Source organism: Pongo abelii, chromosome 6 (assembly GCF_028885655.2).
Source record: "Pongo abelii isolate AG06213 chromosome 6, NHGRI_mPonAbe1-v2.0_pri, whole genome shotgun sequence".
In the NCBI taxonomy this organism is placed as follows: Eukaryota; Metazoa; Chordata; class Mammalia; order Primates; family Hominidae; genus Pongo; species Pongo abelii.
In genome coordinates this window covers 81,109,602-81,126,915 of record NC_071991.2, presented here as the reverse complement: position 1 = coordinate 81,126,915, position 17,314 = coordinate 81,109,602, and the positions used below count along the sequence as shown (strand labels likewise).

The 17,314-nt window shown below is 33.7% G+C and overlaps 1 protein-coding gene across 17 annotated transcripts in view; it reads left to right on the top strand.

The window, feature by feature from the left end:
• The window catches only part of PPP1R9A (protein phosphatase 1 regulatory subunit 9A), a 390,995-nt gene that overhangs the window by 282,491 nt on the left and 91,190 nt on the right, over positions 1–17,314 (top strand). For 7 of the 17 annotated variants that reach the window (XM_063726078.1, XM_054559470.2, XM_054559467.2 and 4 more), the window contains exon 6: positions 8,713–8,848. In XM_063726078.1, the coding sequence (XP_063582148.1) occupies positions 8,713–8,848 (136 nt within the window). Of the gene's footprint in view, positions 1–8,712; positions 8,849–12,944; positions 13,008–14,035; positions 14,102–17,314 lie in introns of all 17 variants that reach the window. The other 10 variants (XM_054559469.2, XM_054559468.2, XM_054559462.2 and 7 more) reach the window with 2 other exon arrangements.

Below are 17,314 nucleotides of genomic sequence, written 5' to 3'. Positions count from 1 at the left end.
TTCTTTGAGCTTCATTGTATTTGGATCCTCTTCCTCCTCAGGAACACCAGTTATTCTTAGGTTTGGCTGTTTAGCATAATCCTAAATTTTTTGGAGGGTTTGTTTATTTTTTAAAAATTCTTTGTCTTTGTCTGATTAATTTAAAGACCTTGACTTTGAGCTTTGAAGTTCTTTCTTCTACTCATTCAATTTTATTGTCGAAATTTTCCAGTGCATTTTTTATTTCTCTAAGTGTGTACTTCATTTCCAGAAGTTGTAATTGTTTTTCTTCATGGTATCTGTTTTTCTGGAGCATTTTTCATCCATATACTGTATTTTTTCCTTAATTTCTTTAAGTTAGTTTTCATCTTTCTCTGGTATCTACTTGAGTAGTTTAGTAATCAACCTTCTGAATTCTTTATCTGGCAAATCAGAGATTTCTTCTTGGTTTGGATCCTTTGCGCATGTTATAGAATTTTGTTTTACCACATTACCAGAATTACTTTTCCGATTCCTTCTCATTTGAGTAACCTGTTTCAGTGGAGAAATCTGGAACTCAAGGGCTGCAGTTCAGATTCTTTTGTCCCATGGGTGATCCCTTGATGTGGTACATTTCTTCTTTCCCTAGGGATGGGACTTCCTGCAAGCCAGACTTCAGTGACTGTTATTGCTCCTCTGGGTTTAGACACCTAGCAGGGTTACTAGGCTGTGTTAGTGCTGGGAAATGTCTGTAAAGAATCCTGTGATGTGATCCTTCTTCAGGTCTCCCAGCCATGGATACCAGTACCTGCTCTGGTGGAGTTGGCAGGGCTATGAAATAGACTGTGTGGGAGTCCTTGGTTTTAGACATGTTGAAGATGCTGACTTTCTTGAATGCTGGTTATGCCAGCAGTAAAGTTGTCATGTGGACACACTGAGGACCACTGGTTTGCTGGGATTTTGCAGGCAGTGAAATTAGCTGTTGTCTTCTCCCTCCTTGGAGCAGGATTGTTCTGTCATGAGTTGCTGTAATGTCCTAAGTTGGTCGGCCTCCATCCAGGAGGTGGCGCTTTCAAGAGAGCCCCAGAGTTTTTGGCCGTCTTTCAGAACTTGCAGTGGCTTGCCACTTCTTTCAAAGCATCTGTGAATTCTTTTAGTTTTCCTGGTACATTCCTGTGGTGGTTCCTGGATTAAAAGTCCACATTGTGAGTCCCCACACATTGTTCTGTCTGTCCAAGTGGGAGCTGCATGTCAGCCCTGTCTCCTGTCTGCCGTCTTGACTCCACAATCAGCTTTTTCATTTTTACTGAAACTTAATTCCACATTGAGACATTTTAAATTTCAGCATTCAATAAGTGCCATTTTTGACTAGTATATAAATTTTATTACAACAACTACATCTGAAAACTAAGGAATTCATAAATTATCATTTTTATAACCTCTCGTCATTTACATGGAACATGTAGGATCTTTATGACTTCAATTTAGTAAATTGTAAATACAGTTTAATTGTTGTTTAACTTGTATTTGGCAGCTTACCAAATAAACTAATGAAATGAATCCCACGTAATCTAGATACCTAAACTCCAAAGAACAGTACATGGATATTTCTTGGCCTGATAATAAATGAAAAGAAAGGAATAACTGATGTATCTGCTTTGACTTATTGTATCTCAGCATGAAGGGGAGAGAGGCAAGTTCTTAGTGAAATAATGCACATTAAAACAAGATAAAAAATTTTAATTGACATAATGATTGCATATATTGAAGTGGTACATAATTATGTTTTGATTTATAATGTATAGTGATCATATCATGGTAATTAGCATATCTATGATCTCAAACATTATAATTTCTTTATGTAGGGAACATTCAATGTCCTCCTTCTAGCTATTTGAAACTGTGTAATATATTATTGTTAACTAGAGTCATCCCACAACGGTATAGAACACTAGTATTTATTCCTTCTATATAGTGGTAATTTTGTCCAAGGTAATTTTCTTTAACACAATAAAAAGCCATGCTAAAAACATAAACCTTAATTGTAGATTTTAGTTTTGGTATTGCATTATTTGGTGATGATAAGCTTAGAAAAAATACTTAATTTTTAATTAAATTCATTAGATTTTGTTTCTGTTAATTTATTCTTTATAGCTAAAAGATAAAAAGATCACACTATTTTACTATCACACATTTTTGTTTGTTGAAGCAAAGAAAAAAATTTAGAATGTGACAAGAGAAAATATTATTAATCTTAAAGAAAATTTAAGTTTAAAAACAGGCTGATTCAACACATGTTGTCATTTCAGTTTGAGATAATGTAGAAGATATGAATCATAGTTGTGCAGAAATATCAATTGATTTGGCCACACATATTTAGGACTGATTATTGCTGACTATTGTTATGTTTTTGAAGGTTTTAAAAATTCAATTAAAGTGATTACATAGATTTATACTTTAATATTTCAGTGGCAACAGAAATTTTGGTTTTCAGAGCACATCTGAGATTAAAGATTTTATCCTTTTCCTATGGTTGACTCATAAAAAATCAACTCTATTTTCAATACTGTGATCAAATAAAAGGGAATTGGGACAGTGTATACAATAAGTACTTTTTTTCATCATTTCATCATGTTTATTACCTGCTCTCAGATTGCCCAGCAAAGATATTGTAACAGTGTGCATTGTAATCAATAAGTAATGTATAAATATGCAGTTTCACCATGGCCTCAGCACTATTAAATTTTGTTGCTTTAATTTATTATTTTATTATTAACTGGATAGATAGGAAATGGCATCTCTATTTTCTTTTCAATTTAATGTTCTTTGTTTACTAGTGAAAGGATGATACATTATCTATTGATGTTGCCACCAAAGTTTCAGATCAATCTATAGGAGGTACTTTTAAATGCATTTGGCCTTGTCTAGATTAAAACAACAGTGTACATTTATTAAACACTCACTAAGCACCAGATACTTAGTTTTTTTTATGGATTATATAATATTTATTCTGGTTAGTATACTCATTTTACAAATGTGGAAACTAAGGCTTACAAATATTAATACATCCAAGGTCACAGAATCAGTAAGTGGTATTTATAGTTTGGTGGATTTGTCCCATCAAAGTTGGTTTTTCCTTTTACTTGCCATTTTAACTCCTAAGTTGTACTATCCTAGCATACCCATACTCTGAATTCATAATAACCTTATGAATAATAACCTGAAATAATAACCTTACTTTAAATTTTACATTTTCTGCTGAATTCTCTTTATTTTAGTTGCATATATAATCTTATAGGACATATTTATAAAGACAGCTTAAAATAGACCAGACACTTAAGAACGTATAGGAAGGTAATTTGAATGTTACAGATTTTTCAATACGGGAGATTTTATCAGTTTCATCATAATAACAATAGTGCATTCAAGTTCTTTCATGTATGTACCACATCTTATTCTTTTATCACTCCTTCAGACACATGAGGTTATATACTGATCTCCACATGAGGAAAATGAGGCAGGGGGCTGTTGTTTGGTTCCACTTCTGTGTGCTTTCCATCTGGATCGTACTTATCAGGATGACATTCTATTATTGCAAATCTGTGCTTTAAATTTATTGGATTACAAAGCTTTAAAGATGTGTGGATCTGGGTGCTATAACACTGCTCAAAATAGCTGCCTGAATGAAAAGATATATGTACTTTAACATTATACTTTTAAAAGTGAGTATATTTCATGAGATGAATTGTCTGTCTTATGCGCAATTATAAATCATTTCTATTTCATAGGACTGTAGAGTGATTTTGAATACAAAGCAATATTGGACAAATAGCAAATTATGTTAAATTGTAGGGCAAATTGAGAAAGTGAAGCTGTGATTTTGAGCAACTGTGCCTTCATGATTTAAAATGCAAGTTTCTTAGGCAGTATGGAACAATTCTTGTTTCCTCTCAAACTTCTATTATAAATGCATTTATTCTTTTAAATTTTAGCTTCACAGATAATTCTGGTTTGGAATTAGGGATCTTTTTTTGAGGATAGGAAGAAATTTGCAAATTATATTAGAGTTTTGATTTATTGTGATAAATGACTAATTTATTATATAATCTGTTATAATCTGAACTATTTAAAAATAATTTTCTGCTTTAAAATATCTCATAGGGTCTTTCTTAAGACACCTTCACTCACCTCTGGAAATAGCAGCAGTAGTTTCTAATCTTTGGCTAGCAGATAATTTCTAAAATCATTTTTCTTTCTCCCTGAATTGTAGTTTGAGTAGCAGTTGTCTTTCAGAGAAAATGAACTTTATTCCTATTAGAAAAAGTGTTAAACTAAAAGATCTGACAACAACATTCTCGAATAAGTTTAAAGAATTTATGGCTTAAATTAATCTGAATTCTAATTTACCTTTTACCTTGAGCTTGGCTGCTGTTTTCAATTTATATGCATTTTATACATTAACTGCTACCCTCAATTTCCTGTCAACTTTGTAGTAAGCGATACTCTCTCAAATGCTACTCTATGATGCATTTAAATAAAGATAAAAGGTCAATCTAGGCTTTTCTAAAATTACCATTCTAGGATATAAGCTTCTGAATTGCTTTATATTTGTATCATTAGACATAATTTCTGACATTTAAAAATTTACCAAAAATGTAATGAATTCAAGGTAGTCATTATATGTCTATGGATTCGTTTAGCGTGTTAAAGACTTTATGTATCTTTAACCATAAAAAACATAATATTGCTAAATAAAATTATTCTGTGTATCTCTAGGCAATCTAGAACTCATATTCCAGAATTTTAGATCAGCAGTGAACAAAGTGAGGATGTCTACTCTTACACCTTCTTTTTAATATATGTTGGAAGTTTTAGCCAGGGCATTAAGGCAATAAATACATAAACAAATAAATAGACAGATAGGAAAGGAAGAAGTAAAATATGTATTTCTTCATAGTGGATGTGATATTATATATCAAAGATTCTAGGAAATCTGCAAAAAGCTACTAGGATTCATCAATGAGTTTAGCAAAGTCGCAGAATACAAGGCCAGTATTCAAAGATCAATTATATGTCTATACTTTAAAAACAAATAACCAGAAACAGAAATTTAAAAGCCAGTATCACTTACAATACCAAAAAAAAAAATGAAATACTTAGAGGTAAATTTAACAAACATTTTTTAAGACCTATATACTGAAAACCATAGTATATTATTGAGAGAAAGTAAAAATCTGAATGAATACAGAGATACACCATGTTCAGGGATGAGGTAAGTCAATTTTCCTAAGATGTCTGTTCTCCACAAATTAATTTAGAATTCAAAGCAATTCTAAATTAAACCCAATGGGCTTTATTTTAGAAATTGACAAGCTGATTGTAAAATTTATATGGAATTGCAGAAGAAAAACAATTGATACAGAGTTAGAAAACTCACACCACCTAAATACTTATTATATAGTAATCAGAGAAGTGTGTTATTAGCATATGATGTTGAAACAATTCATTATCCGTTTAGAAATACAAAAGGAAACTCCACCCTTACCACACATCATACATGGAAATTAATTTACAAGATATCATAGACCTAATATAAAAGCAAAACATAAACACTTTAAGGAGAAAAATAGGAGAACATCTTAGCAATCTTAAATCAGGCAGAGGCTTTTTAGATAGGAAGCAAAAGCCATCAATTTTTTTTTTTCTTGAGACAGGGTCTTGCTTTGTCACCCAGTCTGGAGGGCATTGGTGCAATCATGGCTCACTGCAGCCTTGACCTCCTGGGGTCAAGCAGTCTTCCCACTTCAGCCTCTCAAGTAGCTAAAACTACAGGTGCATGCCACCACACCTAGCTATCTTTTTTTTTTAAGGGATGGGTCTCATTGTGTTGCTTAGGCTGATCTTGAACTCCTGGGCTCAAACAGTCTTCCCACCTTGGCCTCCCAAAGTGCTGGGATTACAGGCATGAGCCACCGTGTCCAGCATGAATTTTTATAACAAAGTGATACATTAGACTTCCTTGAGAGATACAATTTAAAAAATGAAAAAGCAAGCCACAGACTGGGACAAGTTAATAAATAAATTGAATGCATAAATACATACATGTATATTGTGTGTGTATGTTTGTATATGTATATTGAACATACATGGACAAGGATATGTGGCAAGAATATATAAAGGGCCAGGTGCAGTGGCTCATGCCTGTAATCCCAGCACTTTGGGGGGGCCAAAGTGAGAGGATCACTTGAGGCCAAGAGTTCAAGAACAGCCTGGGCAAAACAATGAGATGTCATCTCTACAAAAAATTATAAAATGAGCTTTGCCAGGCATGGGGCACATGCTTGTTAGCTACTTAGAAGGCTGAGGCAGGAGAATTGCTTGAGCCCAGGAGTTCTAGGATACAGTGAGCTGTGATCATGCCACTGCACTCCAGCATGGGTGACAGAGCAAGACTCTGTTTTAAAAATAAAATACACACATACGTGTGTGTGTGTGTGTGTGTGTATTTTTGTCTATAAAGAACAATTGTAACTCAATAATAGAAAGACGACCCAATTTTCAGTAATGGGTAAAATAGTTGAAAAGATATTTCACTGGAGAAGATATGTGAATGGTCAATAAGTGCATGAAAAGATAATATCATTAGTCATCAGGGCAATGGAAATTAAAAACATTATGAAATACCACAAGATACCTACTAGAATGGCCAAAATTTTTAAAGACAGTACTAAGTGTTGATGAGGTTGCAAAGCAACTACAGCTTTTATGCATTGCTAGTGGGAATATGAAATGATACTATTACTTCGAAAAACAATTCGACAATTTCTTTATAAGTTAATTACACATTTACCATATGACTCATCAATTCCATTATTTGTCTAAAGGAAATGAAAACTTATGTTCACATAAAGACTTGTTCACAAATGTTTATAGTAACTTTCTTTATAATATCAACCCAAATGCCTATCAGTAGAAAAATAGATAATCCAAATGTGGTATATTGAATACAATGGAAAACTATTTAGTGATTAAAAAAAGAGCAAATAACTGATACTTACAGCAACATGGATAAACCTCCAAATCATTGTGGCGAGCCGAACAAGCTAGACACTCTAAAATTCCATTTTTATAGAACTCTAGAAAAGATTAGTATAGGCCCAGGATGAAGATGACTTACTGGAAAGGATTATAAGGAAATAGTTTGGGTTGATGGAAATGTTCTGTGTCTTCATTGGTGTGGTAATTACACATTTACATATGTATCACAGTTATTGAACTGTACATTTAAAATTCACGTATTTTATTGTGTGTAAATTGTACCTGAATAAAGATGAAAAAGATAGGATTTATAAATTCTATTAATACTTGATTTCCAAAGGAAAATAACGCAAAAGATAAGTGAACACTTAAAGATAATTTCAAAGTAAGTCTTGCTTGAAACTATATAAAAGTATTTATTAAAAGGCAATTAATTACTAACATCCAAGTGTGAAAATTTTGACCTTTAGTGTATTGTGCAGAAAAATTGTGGTATATTTCATTTAAAATTGATCGAAGACAGCAACATACATTAATCAGAGGAAAGCATCAATTAAATGTAGAAACAAGATTTAAACAAAGATTCATATTAAAATAATGATAAGTAATACTTAGAAACTGCGTCCTAGAGACACATTATTTGTATTTTTAGAAAAACAGAAACATATTAGTGTGAAAAGATGTTAAAAAATGAATATTAAATTGTTGAGCACAACACATTATGTTGGCAACAATATACCATAAGTGACTGTAGCTTGCAATAAGGAAATATCTTACTTGTTTTTCTCTTTAGGCTTTTTTTACAGGCATTAATAACAAATATTTCCTTTCCTCCCTTTATTTATTGAACCACACCCCTTCTCATACTATCTTTTCCCCCAAAGGAAGTGAATTAGTTCACCACCTCTTGTTATTACAGTTTTTCATTTAAAAAACAAAAAACACTAAGTTTTCCCTTTCTCTTATTTCCAAAGTTATATATTTAGCCACCTAAGTTATGCCATACGTCAAAATGTTTGTTGTTGTTGTTGTTGTTTGAGACAGAGTCTCTGTCACCCAGGCTGGAGTGCAGTGGCGCGATCTTGGCTCACTGCAACCTCCGCCTCTTGGGTTCAAGCGATTCTCCTGCCTCAGCCTCCAGAGTAGCTGGGACTACAGGTGCGCACCACCACGCCCGGCTAATTTTTGTATTTTTAGTAGAGACGGGATTTTGCCTTCTTGGCCAGGCTGCTCTTGATCTCCCGACCTCGGGTGATCCACCCACCTTTGCCTCTCAAAGTGTTGGGATTATAGGCTTGAGCCACTGAGCCCGGCCCTCAAAATGTTTTTGAAGTAATTTTTGTTATAGTTATACAAATGCTTCTTGAGTTCAATGGTACAGGAAATTATGAGCTTGCTTCCATTTTATGTGGCATCAAAAATGTGTAAAGTACTGCAGAATGGGTTACGTATATTACATCTTCTCTTAAAATGATAATTTTTATGGTCCTTTAGTTTTTTCCCCCCTTCTTTTCCTTTATGATCTGTGTCCCTAAAAATCACTTTAATTGCACATCTAAGCTTTCTTCTCACCCAAGAAAACCATTTTGAAGTACGTAGGTGATATTACTTTCTTGAGGCTTGATGGACCCTGCTGAGATCAAACCTGCTTACTTTTCTTAGCACTCCTTTTTGTTGGAGAGTCTTAAATATTAGTCTTTGTTAACCTTTCCACAGATTTGTTATTGGGCGGGAAAAACCAGGACAAGTGAGTGAGGTTGCCCAGTTGATAAGCCAGACACTGGAACAGGAGAGGCGCCAGAGAGAGCTGCTGGAACAGCACTATGCCCAGTATGACGCCGACGATGACGAGGTCAGTAGTGCTTGCAAAGATTCTTTTTCCCACATTTTCTAATTCATGAAACTCTCTCTACTGTATAATATGACAGGTTTAAGCAGTTTCTTGAGGAAGGTGTGTCCATGTTGAACTAAAATTCTACCTTAGAAAAGAAATACTACTCGCATCTGATATACGCTTAAGAATCAAGTCATGGTATCCTGTTTACAGTATGAAGACTGTGGACACAAATAAGTCTTATCTTTTGCACTATTATAAAGGAAGTCATAGAAACAGAAAAGGATAAAAACACAAAAATGTGATAAATGTCTGTCTTTATTGGTGGAATTGGGTGATTTTCTCTCTCTGCTTTATATTTTTTCAATCTTTTCCAAATGTTCTACAATAGTATGTAATGCTTTTCAAAAAAATCGGTTAACACACCCATACACAAACAAATATACATAGAAAAGTACTAAAGATTGCTGAGTGTTTCCAGTGTCTTTTTCCCCCAGGAAGAGAAAGTTCTTTGGATCTGCTCACTATGATTTGTGCTAACATAATGCAGAACAAAGCTTTCCACTAGCACATGTTCCATAGAGCAGATACATATTGGAATAATTTTACATCCTGCTTTCTGTAAAAGATCAAGTAAATGAATAGAAGCTAACCCCCAAGTGAAAACAGCTCTCCAGAACCCTTGTGTGCTGTAATATAATACAGATGCTGGTCTATTTCTAATGTCATTGAAATGTACATTGATATAATGGGACAACATGCTTTATTATAAACACATTTAAACATTCATATGTTTCATATTGGTGTGTCAAAAGATCCATCAACAATTTAATTGTAGTATTTTATACTCCATAAACTAGTACATATTCAGATAAAACAAATATTCTTCATTCCAGCTAATATAACCACAGTGAAACTTCATGTATTCAACCCCTTCTTATCTGAATATATAATTTTTCAGAATTTTGCTTTCTAGCCAGGATATAGAGATTAATCAACAGACATTCAAATAATTTCACATATTTTTAATCTGAGATGTTTTAATCCCAATGTATATTAAGATCTCATGAATATGTGGTATAATGAGGATATATTCTCCACTTATAGCAGAAAATTAGAGGTGGTATATCTGTTAACTTTTGATCAAAGAATAATACACTAGAAATCCTTTAAATGAATGAATTAGACTCCTAGAACTTGATTTATTTTCTTACTTGGTGAGTCCATTTGAAATGGCAAGTATATTTTCATTACACTGAGATATTTTGTGTTAAAAATGTTCTCTTGAATTTTCAAACTAAAAAAGTGATTTCCTCAAATATTTTGAATTTGTATCTTACCTGGTTTTCAATTCTCTACATTAGTATTTTGTATTTTATCAGAGACACCTATTTGCTTTGGCTGCAAGCTTATTCTGAGATTGTAGAATCATTCTCTGCAAGTTTGATTTTTGCGTCCTCACTGTGCTAGGATTTTTGGTCTTAGGTTCAGGGGAGTACAGTGACATCAAGTGGTGGAAGGAGACATGGCCAGGCTTTCTAGTCTGTGTGCCTTGGTGTCTTTGGCCTGAAAGCACAGGGATTGGGCTAAATCACAAAATTCCTTCCAGCTTCTAATGTTCCATGAATATGAAATAAGACATCAAGTCTAACAAGCAGAGGGGGCAAAGAAAGAAGATAGTCACATTTTTAAGGCACTCCAAGTAAAACATTTAGATCACAGACCACACATTTTCTGCAGGTATTTTGAGGCACTGATCACATTCATCCCCAAAAGTTGATATAAGATTTATAAGATTTTGCTTTTTTTTTTTTTTTTTTTTTAAGACACAGGGTCTTGCTCTGCCACCCAGGCTGGAGTGCAGTGGTGCAAGCATAGCTCACTATATCCTCGAGCTCCTGGGCCTTGCCTCAGCCTCCTGAGTAGCTGGGGCTATAGGCACACAGAACCACATCCTGCTAATTAAAATTTTTTTTTTTTTTTTTTTTATGGATGAGGTCTCACTATGTTGTCCAGGCCTGTGTTGAACTCCTGGCCTCAAGCAATCCTTCTGCCTCAGCCTCCCAAAGTGCTGGGATTACAGGTGTGAGCCACCCTACCTGGCCCAGATTTTTAACTTGATAATTTGAATAGATGGAAAAAGAATCGTTTTTACTTGACATTTATACTTAGGAATGTATCACATCTTAAATGGAAGATTGCTTATAGATTTTTGTTTGTTTGTTTGCCTGTTTTTGTAAAGTAATCAGAGTTGTCACCTGAGCAGATATTTTCAGGGGCAAGGAAATTAAGTAAATATTCTGTGGCAGGCACTTTGCAAGGTGTCTTTCCTACATGATCTCATTTAATCTTTAATGCAGCCAGAAGAGATTTTCTTTTTTTTCCTAGAAATGCAGCAACTGAGGTTTTTTCTAGCGGTACATCCAGTAGCTGGCAGAGTTGAAATTGGAATAAAGTCTTGCTGGCTCCAAAGCCTGGACTCTTTGCAACACACTGTGCTGTTTTTGAGTAGCATGTAAGAACACTCCAGCAGACACAGAATAACTGGGTAACAAAAGATGTTAAGAGAATTACTGTTTGGGGTGATGGAGTTTAGGTTCTATGATTCTTTGTTCTGTATTTCTAATAATAGGGAAATCAAGTCTTTGGATAATTATTTTCTCTATGCAACAGTCCATAAGAATCATCTTTATAGAGTTTAAAGGGAAGAATAATTGAGTACTCAAATTTTTTTTTATTAGTTTAGCTTTAAGTTAAACTGTTTTTTCTTTCTGCAAGTTTCAGAAGTAAAAACGAGGTGCTTGCTATCTTACTCCAAGTAACTCACTTTATGGCAAAAAGTCAAGGAGACTTCTCCTTTGCATCTGTCTCTCATCCTCCTCTGTGACTTGGGTTTTTTCCCTTTCTTGTATGTTACACACTGCCTCACCAAAACATGCCCAGATAAAACCAACTGTTAATTTTCAGTGCATAGGAGAGATGAAAGCTGTACAAATAGTGAAAATGTTAAAACTTCAAATTATCACTTGATTCAAATTCTTTTTTCTAATGCTAAAAAAATTATTAAATGGATTGATTTGAGTGCTTTTTCCCCATTTTCTATTTACTCTCTGTCTTCCTTCGTGAATGAAGAATAAAATGTCCAAGAGGCATAAACAAAATGAGAAGAACAAATATTGGATATCTAATGGAGAAATTCTCCTTGAATAATTGAGTTAATTTCATATATAATTGAACGATTTATTGATTAATATATCTTTGTTAATCAGTCACTTGGTTGTTTACTTTTATGATTTATAGAGTCATCTTGTGATTTCAAAGTTAGAGTTATTTTTATTTGACAATATCCCCTGTGACATTCCCTGCACCAGCCAGGAAAACCTCCAGTTAGATACAGAGCAACCAAGTTCATCCAACTGATTTCCAGAACCAGCTCTTAGTCAGCATTTTCTGCTGAAGGATAGATAGCTTCTGTTTTTGATCAAATCATCCAAAATTGATTGTAACTTGGAACTTGTCACATTGACAGAGGGTATTTGCTTGCTTGCATTCACTACATGGAAAACATCACAATGGGAGAAATAGATCCTGAAATTATAAACCTGCAGTGGAGCTCTAAAAACTATATTGAGGAAGATTACCTTACAATGTATTGCTTATGCTTAGACATATCTGTTTCAATGCTTTAGGAAATTATAAGTCATACTGTAGTAGAATTTAAGCCATGTAGATAATTTTCAAACTATTTAAATTTCTGCTTTTTCTGTTTTTTCTTCCTCTACATCTTTAGAAGGGTTTAAAATAAGCAAACAGCCAATTTTATTTTAATTTGCATCCCTGTTTTTGTTTACTCTCTGTTAAACATTCTGATTTAAAAAAAATGTTAAAATGGCTCTGCCTAAAAGCTGTAGAATAAAAAGGAGGATCCTATTTAAGAAGAGAGAACAATTGAATATTCAAATGTTCAAATGAATATTTGAACAATTGAAAAATTCTAAATGTATATCTGAATATATCTGTGATTCATGATTTAATTTCTGTTTAATAGAAGTATTGATCACTTGTTTTTTTTTTTTTTCTTTCTCTGTCTTTTCTTTTTCTAACAATCTGAAAGGTTGCCATGGAGGATTTCAATAAATCTCTCAGACAATCAGCACTATTTCATGACACTCAGGGGGTATGATAAATTTTTCAACTAGAATTTAACTTTTTAATAACATTTAATCTCTTGTCATACTCCACCACTATCAGTGTGTAGCCTTTTAGTAGTGAGATGATGTAATTATGGTATGTATTTTGTGTAGTGTGTATATATTATGAGTATTTTTTATTTAAGAGCATAATGCAGTTTGAAATGCTGCGGGCTTAGACTGGAAATACAGTGTGAACTGGTGCTATATTCCATTTTTGAGTTAGAAAATAGGTATAGTCATTGAAATTAAAGTATTGCACTTTAAAAATTATGAATATTTGGCTTCCTTAAATATTCTTTTAAGATATAATATTTATTACATTGTAAAGTCTTAGCTATACATAGCATTTCAAAGTCTCCTTAGGCAGTAGTTCATAAGAAGGTTAATCATCACTCCAGAAACTGAAGCCCCTTCATATACTGAAGCCCCTAAAATATAATTTAATCTTTCTTCCATAATTTGTTTTCATTACTGGAAATTAATATCATTATAACAGTATTGTAGCAACTTTTTTTTTTAGAATTTTTTGAAGTATTGAATACAGTTTAGAGTAGCTGCCCACATGGGTATGGTTTTTTATTGCTTGTGTTAGCATGTAATAATTAGAGGCAAAAATATAATGGAAGCTTTGGTTTGTATAAGTATTAAAAGGTATACAAGAATATAATATGTATGTTATAAAATGTGTTAGAGGCATAACATTAAGTTTGACTCATACTGTTTGCCGTTGCTAGCTGGAAACAGCTTGTATGTGTAAACAAGAGATTGCAATTATTATGGTTGGCCTTTTAATAATGTGAATATAATAATGTAAATAGACTTTATACTGTATCTATAATACTGAGAAACTAAGAGTGGGAGCATTTTTTACCAATGTGCAGCAATATTGTCTTAGTACTTAACAGTGTGTATTACAGTAAGCACTGGGACTCAGTGTTTTTCTATCCTTTATCAGGCTGCTCTCTGCAGTGGGGGTTAAGCCTTCTTTAATATTTTTTGTCAACCATTTTAGAACACTGTGGCTGAATTGCAAGGAATGTCTGGCAACTGCAATAACAATAACAACTATTTTCTTAAGGTTTGTTTTTTGGTTTAAAGTAATGCTTACCTGTACTTTCCTGCTTCATATGTAAAATTAAATATTCTTTGTGTCTTATTAACTGCCTGTTCTGAAGAACTTCTCTAGAGTGATGTGTTTTGTGCATTTAATAATAGTTTGAAAATAATCATTCAAAAAACATTTAATTCTGAAACATAGCATATATTTTAGGTATAGGTTCTGCAATTTAGACTCATTTCTTAATATTTAGCCGTGGATATTTTTAACCCCTAACACTTTAAATATCTTGTGATTCAAATTAAAGGGAAAAAACAAATGTCCAACAGCAGGTCTGTATTATGTTTACACAGTAATAATGCACATAGTGATTTATACTGTCTGTAAATCCAGTACTTTTTTAGAAAATAATCTTTTGATACAAAATTCTTGATTTTTCAAAACACTAAATATATCTTTAAATTATAGTAGTATTTAGTTGCATGATTTATATGGTAGACATATCAAAATATCTAAAATGATACTATACTTTAAATAATAAAATAATTCTCATTATGTTTAGTTGCTGTTAATATAGATAGCGGTGCTTAAAAATAGAGGTTGAGTGTATGTAAAAGGCAGGCTGATTTATGGCAATTAGAGGAGCCTGAAGAATAAAAGAAATATATTTAAAAGCCTGTTCACAGACTCCAATTTGGTCTAATCTCTAAAATCATTAAATTTAATTATATCCTTTGTTTTATGATCCCCAAATCTATAACAATGGTCATTGTCACTGAAGCCAAGAATCACAAGGTGCTTGGAAAACATTCCGTTAAAGACCCTATCCATATGTGCACTGGCCTAAGTAGTGTATACACATGCTTCACACACACACACACCACACACACACCACACTCACACCACACATACCCATGCACACACACCACTCATATCCACACACACACCACACACACACACTTACACCACACACACACCACACACACACGCACACCACACATACCCATACACACACAACACACACCACACATACCCACACAACCACACTCACACCACACATACACACACACACACCACACACACAACAAACACCACCCTCACACACCACACACACCACAAATACATACACACCTCACACCCCCACACCACACACACCACATACCCACACACAACACGCACATACCACACATACCCACACACACCACACGCACACACACCACACACACGCCCCACACACACCCCACACACACACACACACACACACTCACTCTGATCCCACGGGGTAGACATCCTCCTGTACTTGAAAGATTCTCTCTAGAAATATTCTTCATATATGGGGATGTTATTTTTAAATACACTGTGTACAGACAGAAAGATGGGTAAAGGGGAGATACAGGTTAGGATAGGAACCTTCATCTAAACAATGTCATCGTTTTGTAGATCATTTTCTTTGATTTAAAAAAATTATGATGCAAATGATTTGAATATATTTTCCTTCCCACTGCCACATTGTGATGTTATTTACTCATGAGCTAGATACGAAATACCAAATAAACTTTATCAAATTCTTCCATGTAATTAAATTTCTCTGAAAGTGTAGACTTTGTACTCCCTAGAAACTATGCTAGAACAATTCAATATTACAGTGATGAAACACAGAGTTTGCAGTGTTAAAGAGATGTCGTAGAAACTACCACAAATGACAGTATTTTTCTGACTTTAAAAACATATATTTTATTAGTTGAATAATTTACCAAAACGTTCTAAAATGCTAAAAGACATAGTGAGAGATGGATGCCTGGGAAACAGACTTACTTTCCCAGGGGCCATCGGGATCCCCTGGATTTTCTATACCTTTTGTTTCCTCTACCTTTTATGGTGTCTAGTACACTGACTCTGTTGCCCTTGTATGTCAGCTTAATCCTGTGCACCTTTCAGGGTTCCATTTAAGTTTCATCTCCTTCACAAAGCATTGCTAGGCTAGCAGTCTTTTAAAAGTGTGTCAGTAGCACTGTGTGTATCTCTTTCTATCATTATTTATCCATAAATTCCCCCCATTAGCCTGTAATCTCTTCAATGACAGGTTTCAATGGGCTTTTGCTTGCTACAACATTTTAATTGTCTTGAGAGTCCATGAATTTGCAAGAAGACCCTATGTCTATCACACTAAACCACAGTCGTCTTCATGTAAAACCAGAAAAAAAATAAATGTGCATATTTTAGCCCTTGAAAACCTTTGGGACTATCAAAATAGCAACTTAGTGACTCACAGTAACATGCCTTCTTTTTAGTCATAACTGAATAAACCTGCAGCTGAAACAGAATAGTCAAAATGGCCTAAATTACAATACTGCATATATGTCCTTATCTCCTTCCCAATGTATTCACTTAGAAATAGCCTTAAATCATAGAAACATATTTTCTATCACAGAAATACATTTCCATCTGCAATAAAAACTGAATGATGATGTGGCCAAGGACTGAGATGGTAAGGCTGCTTTATCATGGAGTTTTGCCAGGCTTGATAAAAGATGTTAAAAACTCTCATTGATTTCTGAAGTTTCAGTTCCTAAAGGGATTTTTTTTAATGGATTTATTGAGATAAATTTGACATAGAGTGAAATGCACAGATCTTAAATGTATAATTTTATATGTTATCATTACATAGCCCCATTTAAATATCAACTTTAATGAGTAATAATTTACATACAATAAATGCACTAATTTTAAGTGTATTTAAGTTAATGGTTTGATGAGTAACCACCACCATAATCAAGATATAAGACATTTTTATTACCTCAAATAGTTACCTTATGGAACTTTGTAGTCACTCTCAGCCTGAGACAACTTATTCAGTCTGCTTTTTGAAACTATAAGTTAATTTCTCCAATTCTAGAATGTAATTAGAATAAAAGCACAACATACTTAATTCTAGAATGTAATTACAATAAAAGCAGAACATACTTTTCTTGAACTGCTTCTTTCACTCATCGTAATGTCATAATTATCATTAATGCTTAAATGTTATGATGATACTGTAATTGGTATTGCTTTGAGTTATGGTAGACAAAACCCAGGGTCCACCTGATATGGGATGCCTAATTAGGAAACTTCATCATAAAGCTGGAACCCCATGGACTACACCTTTCTGTAAGGCGAAAATAAATCTATCACCCCGGGGACTGCATGGAAAATTGCCAGTGTCAAACCTTGGGTGCTGAGTGGAAAAGCCAA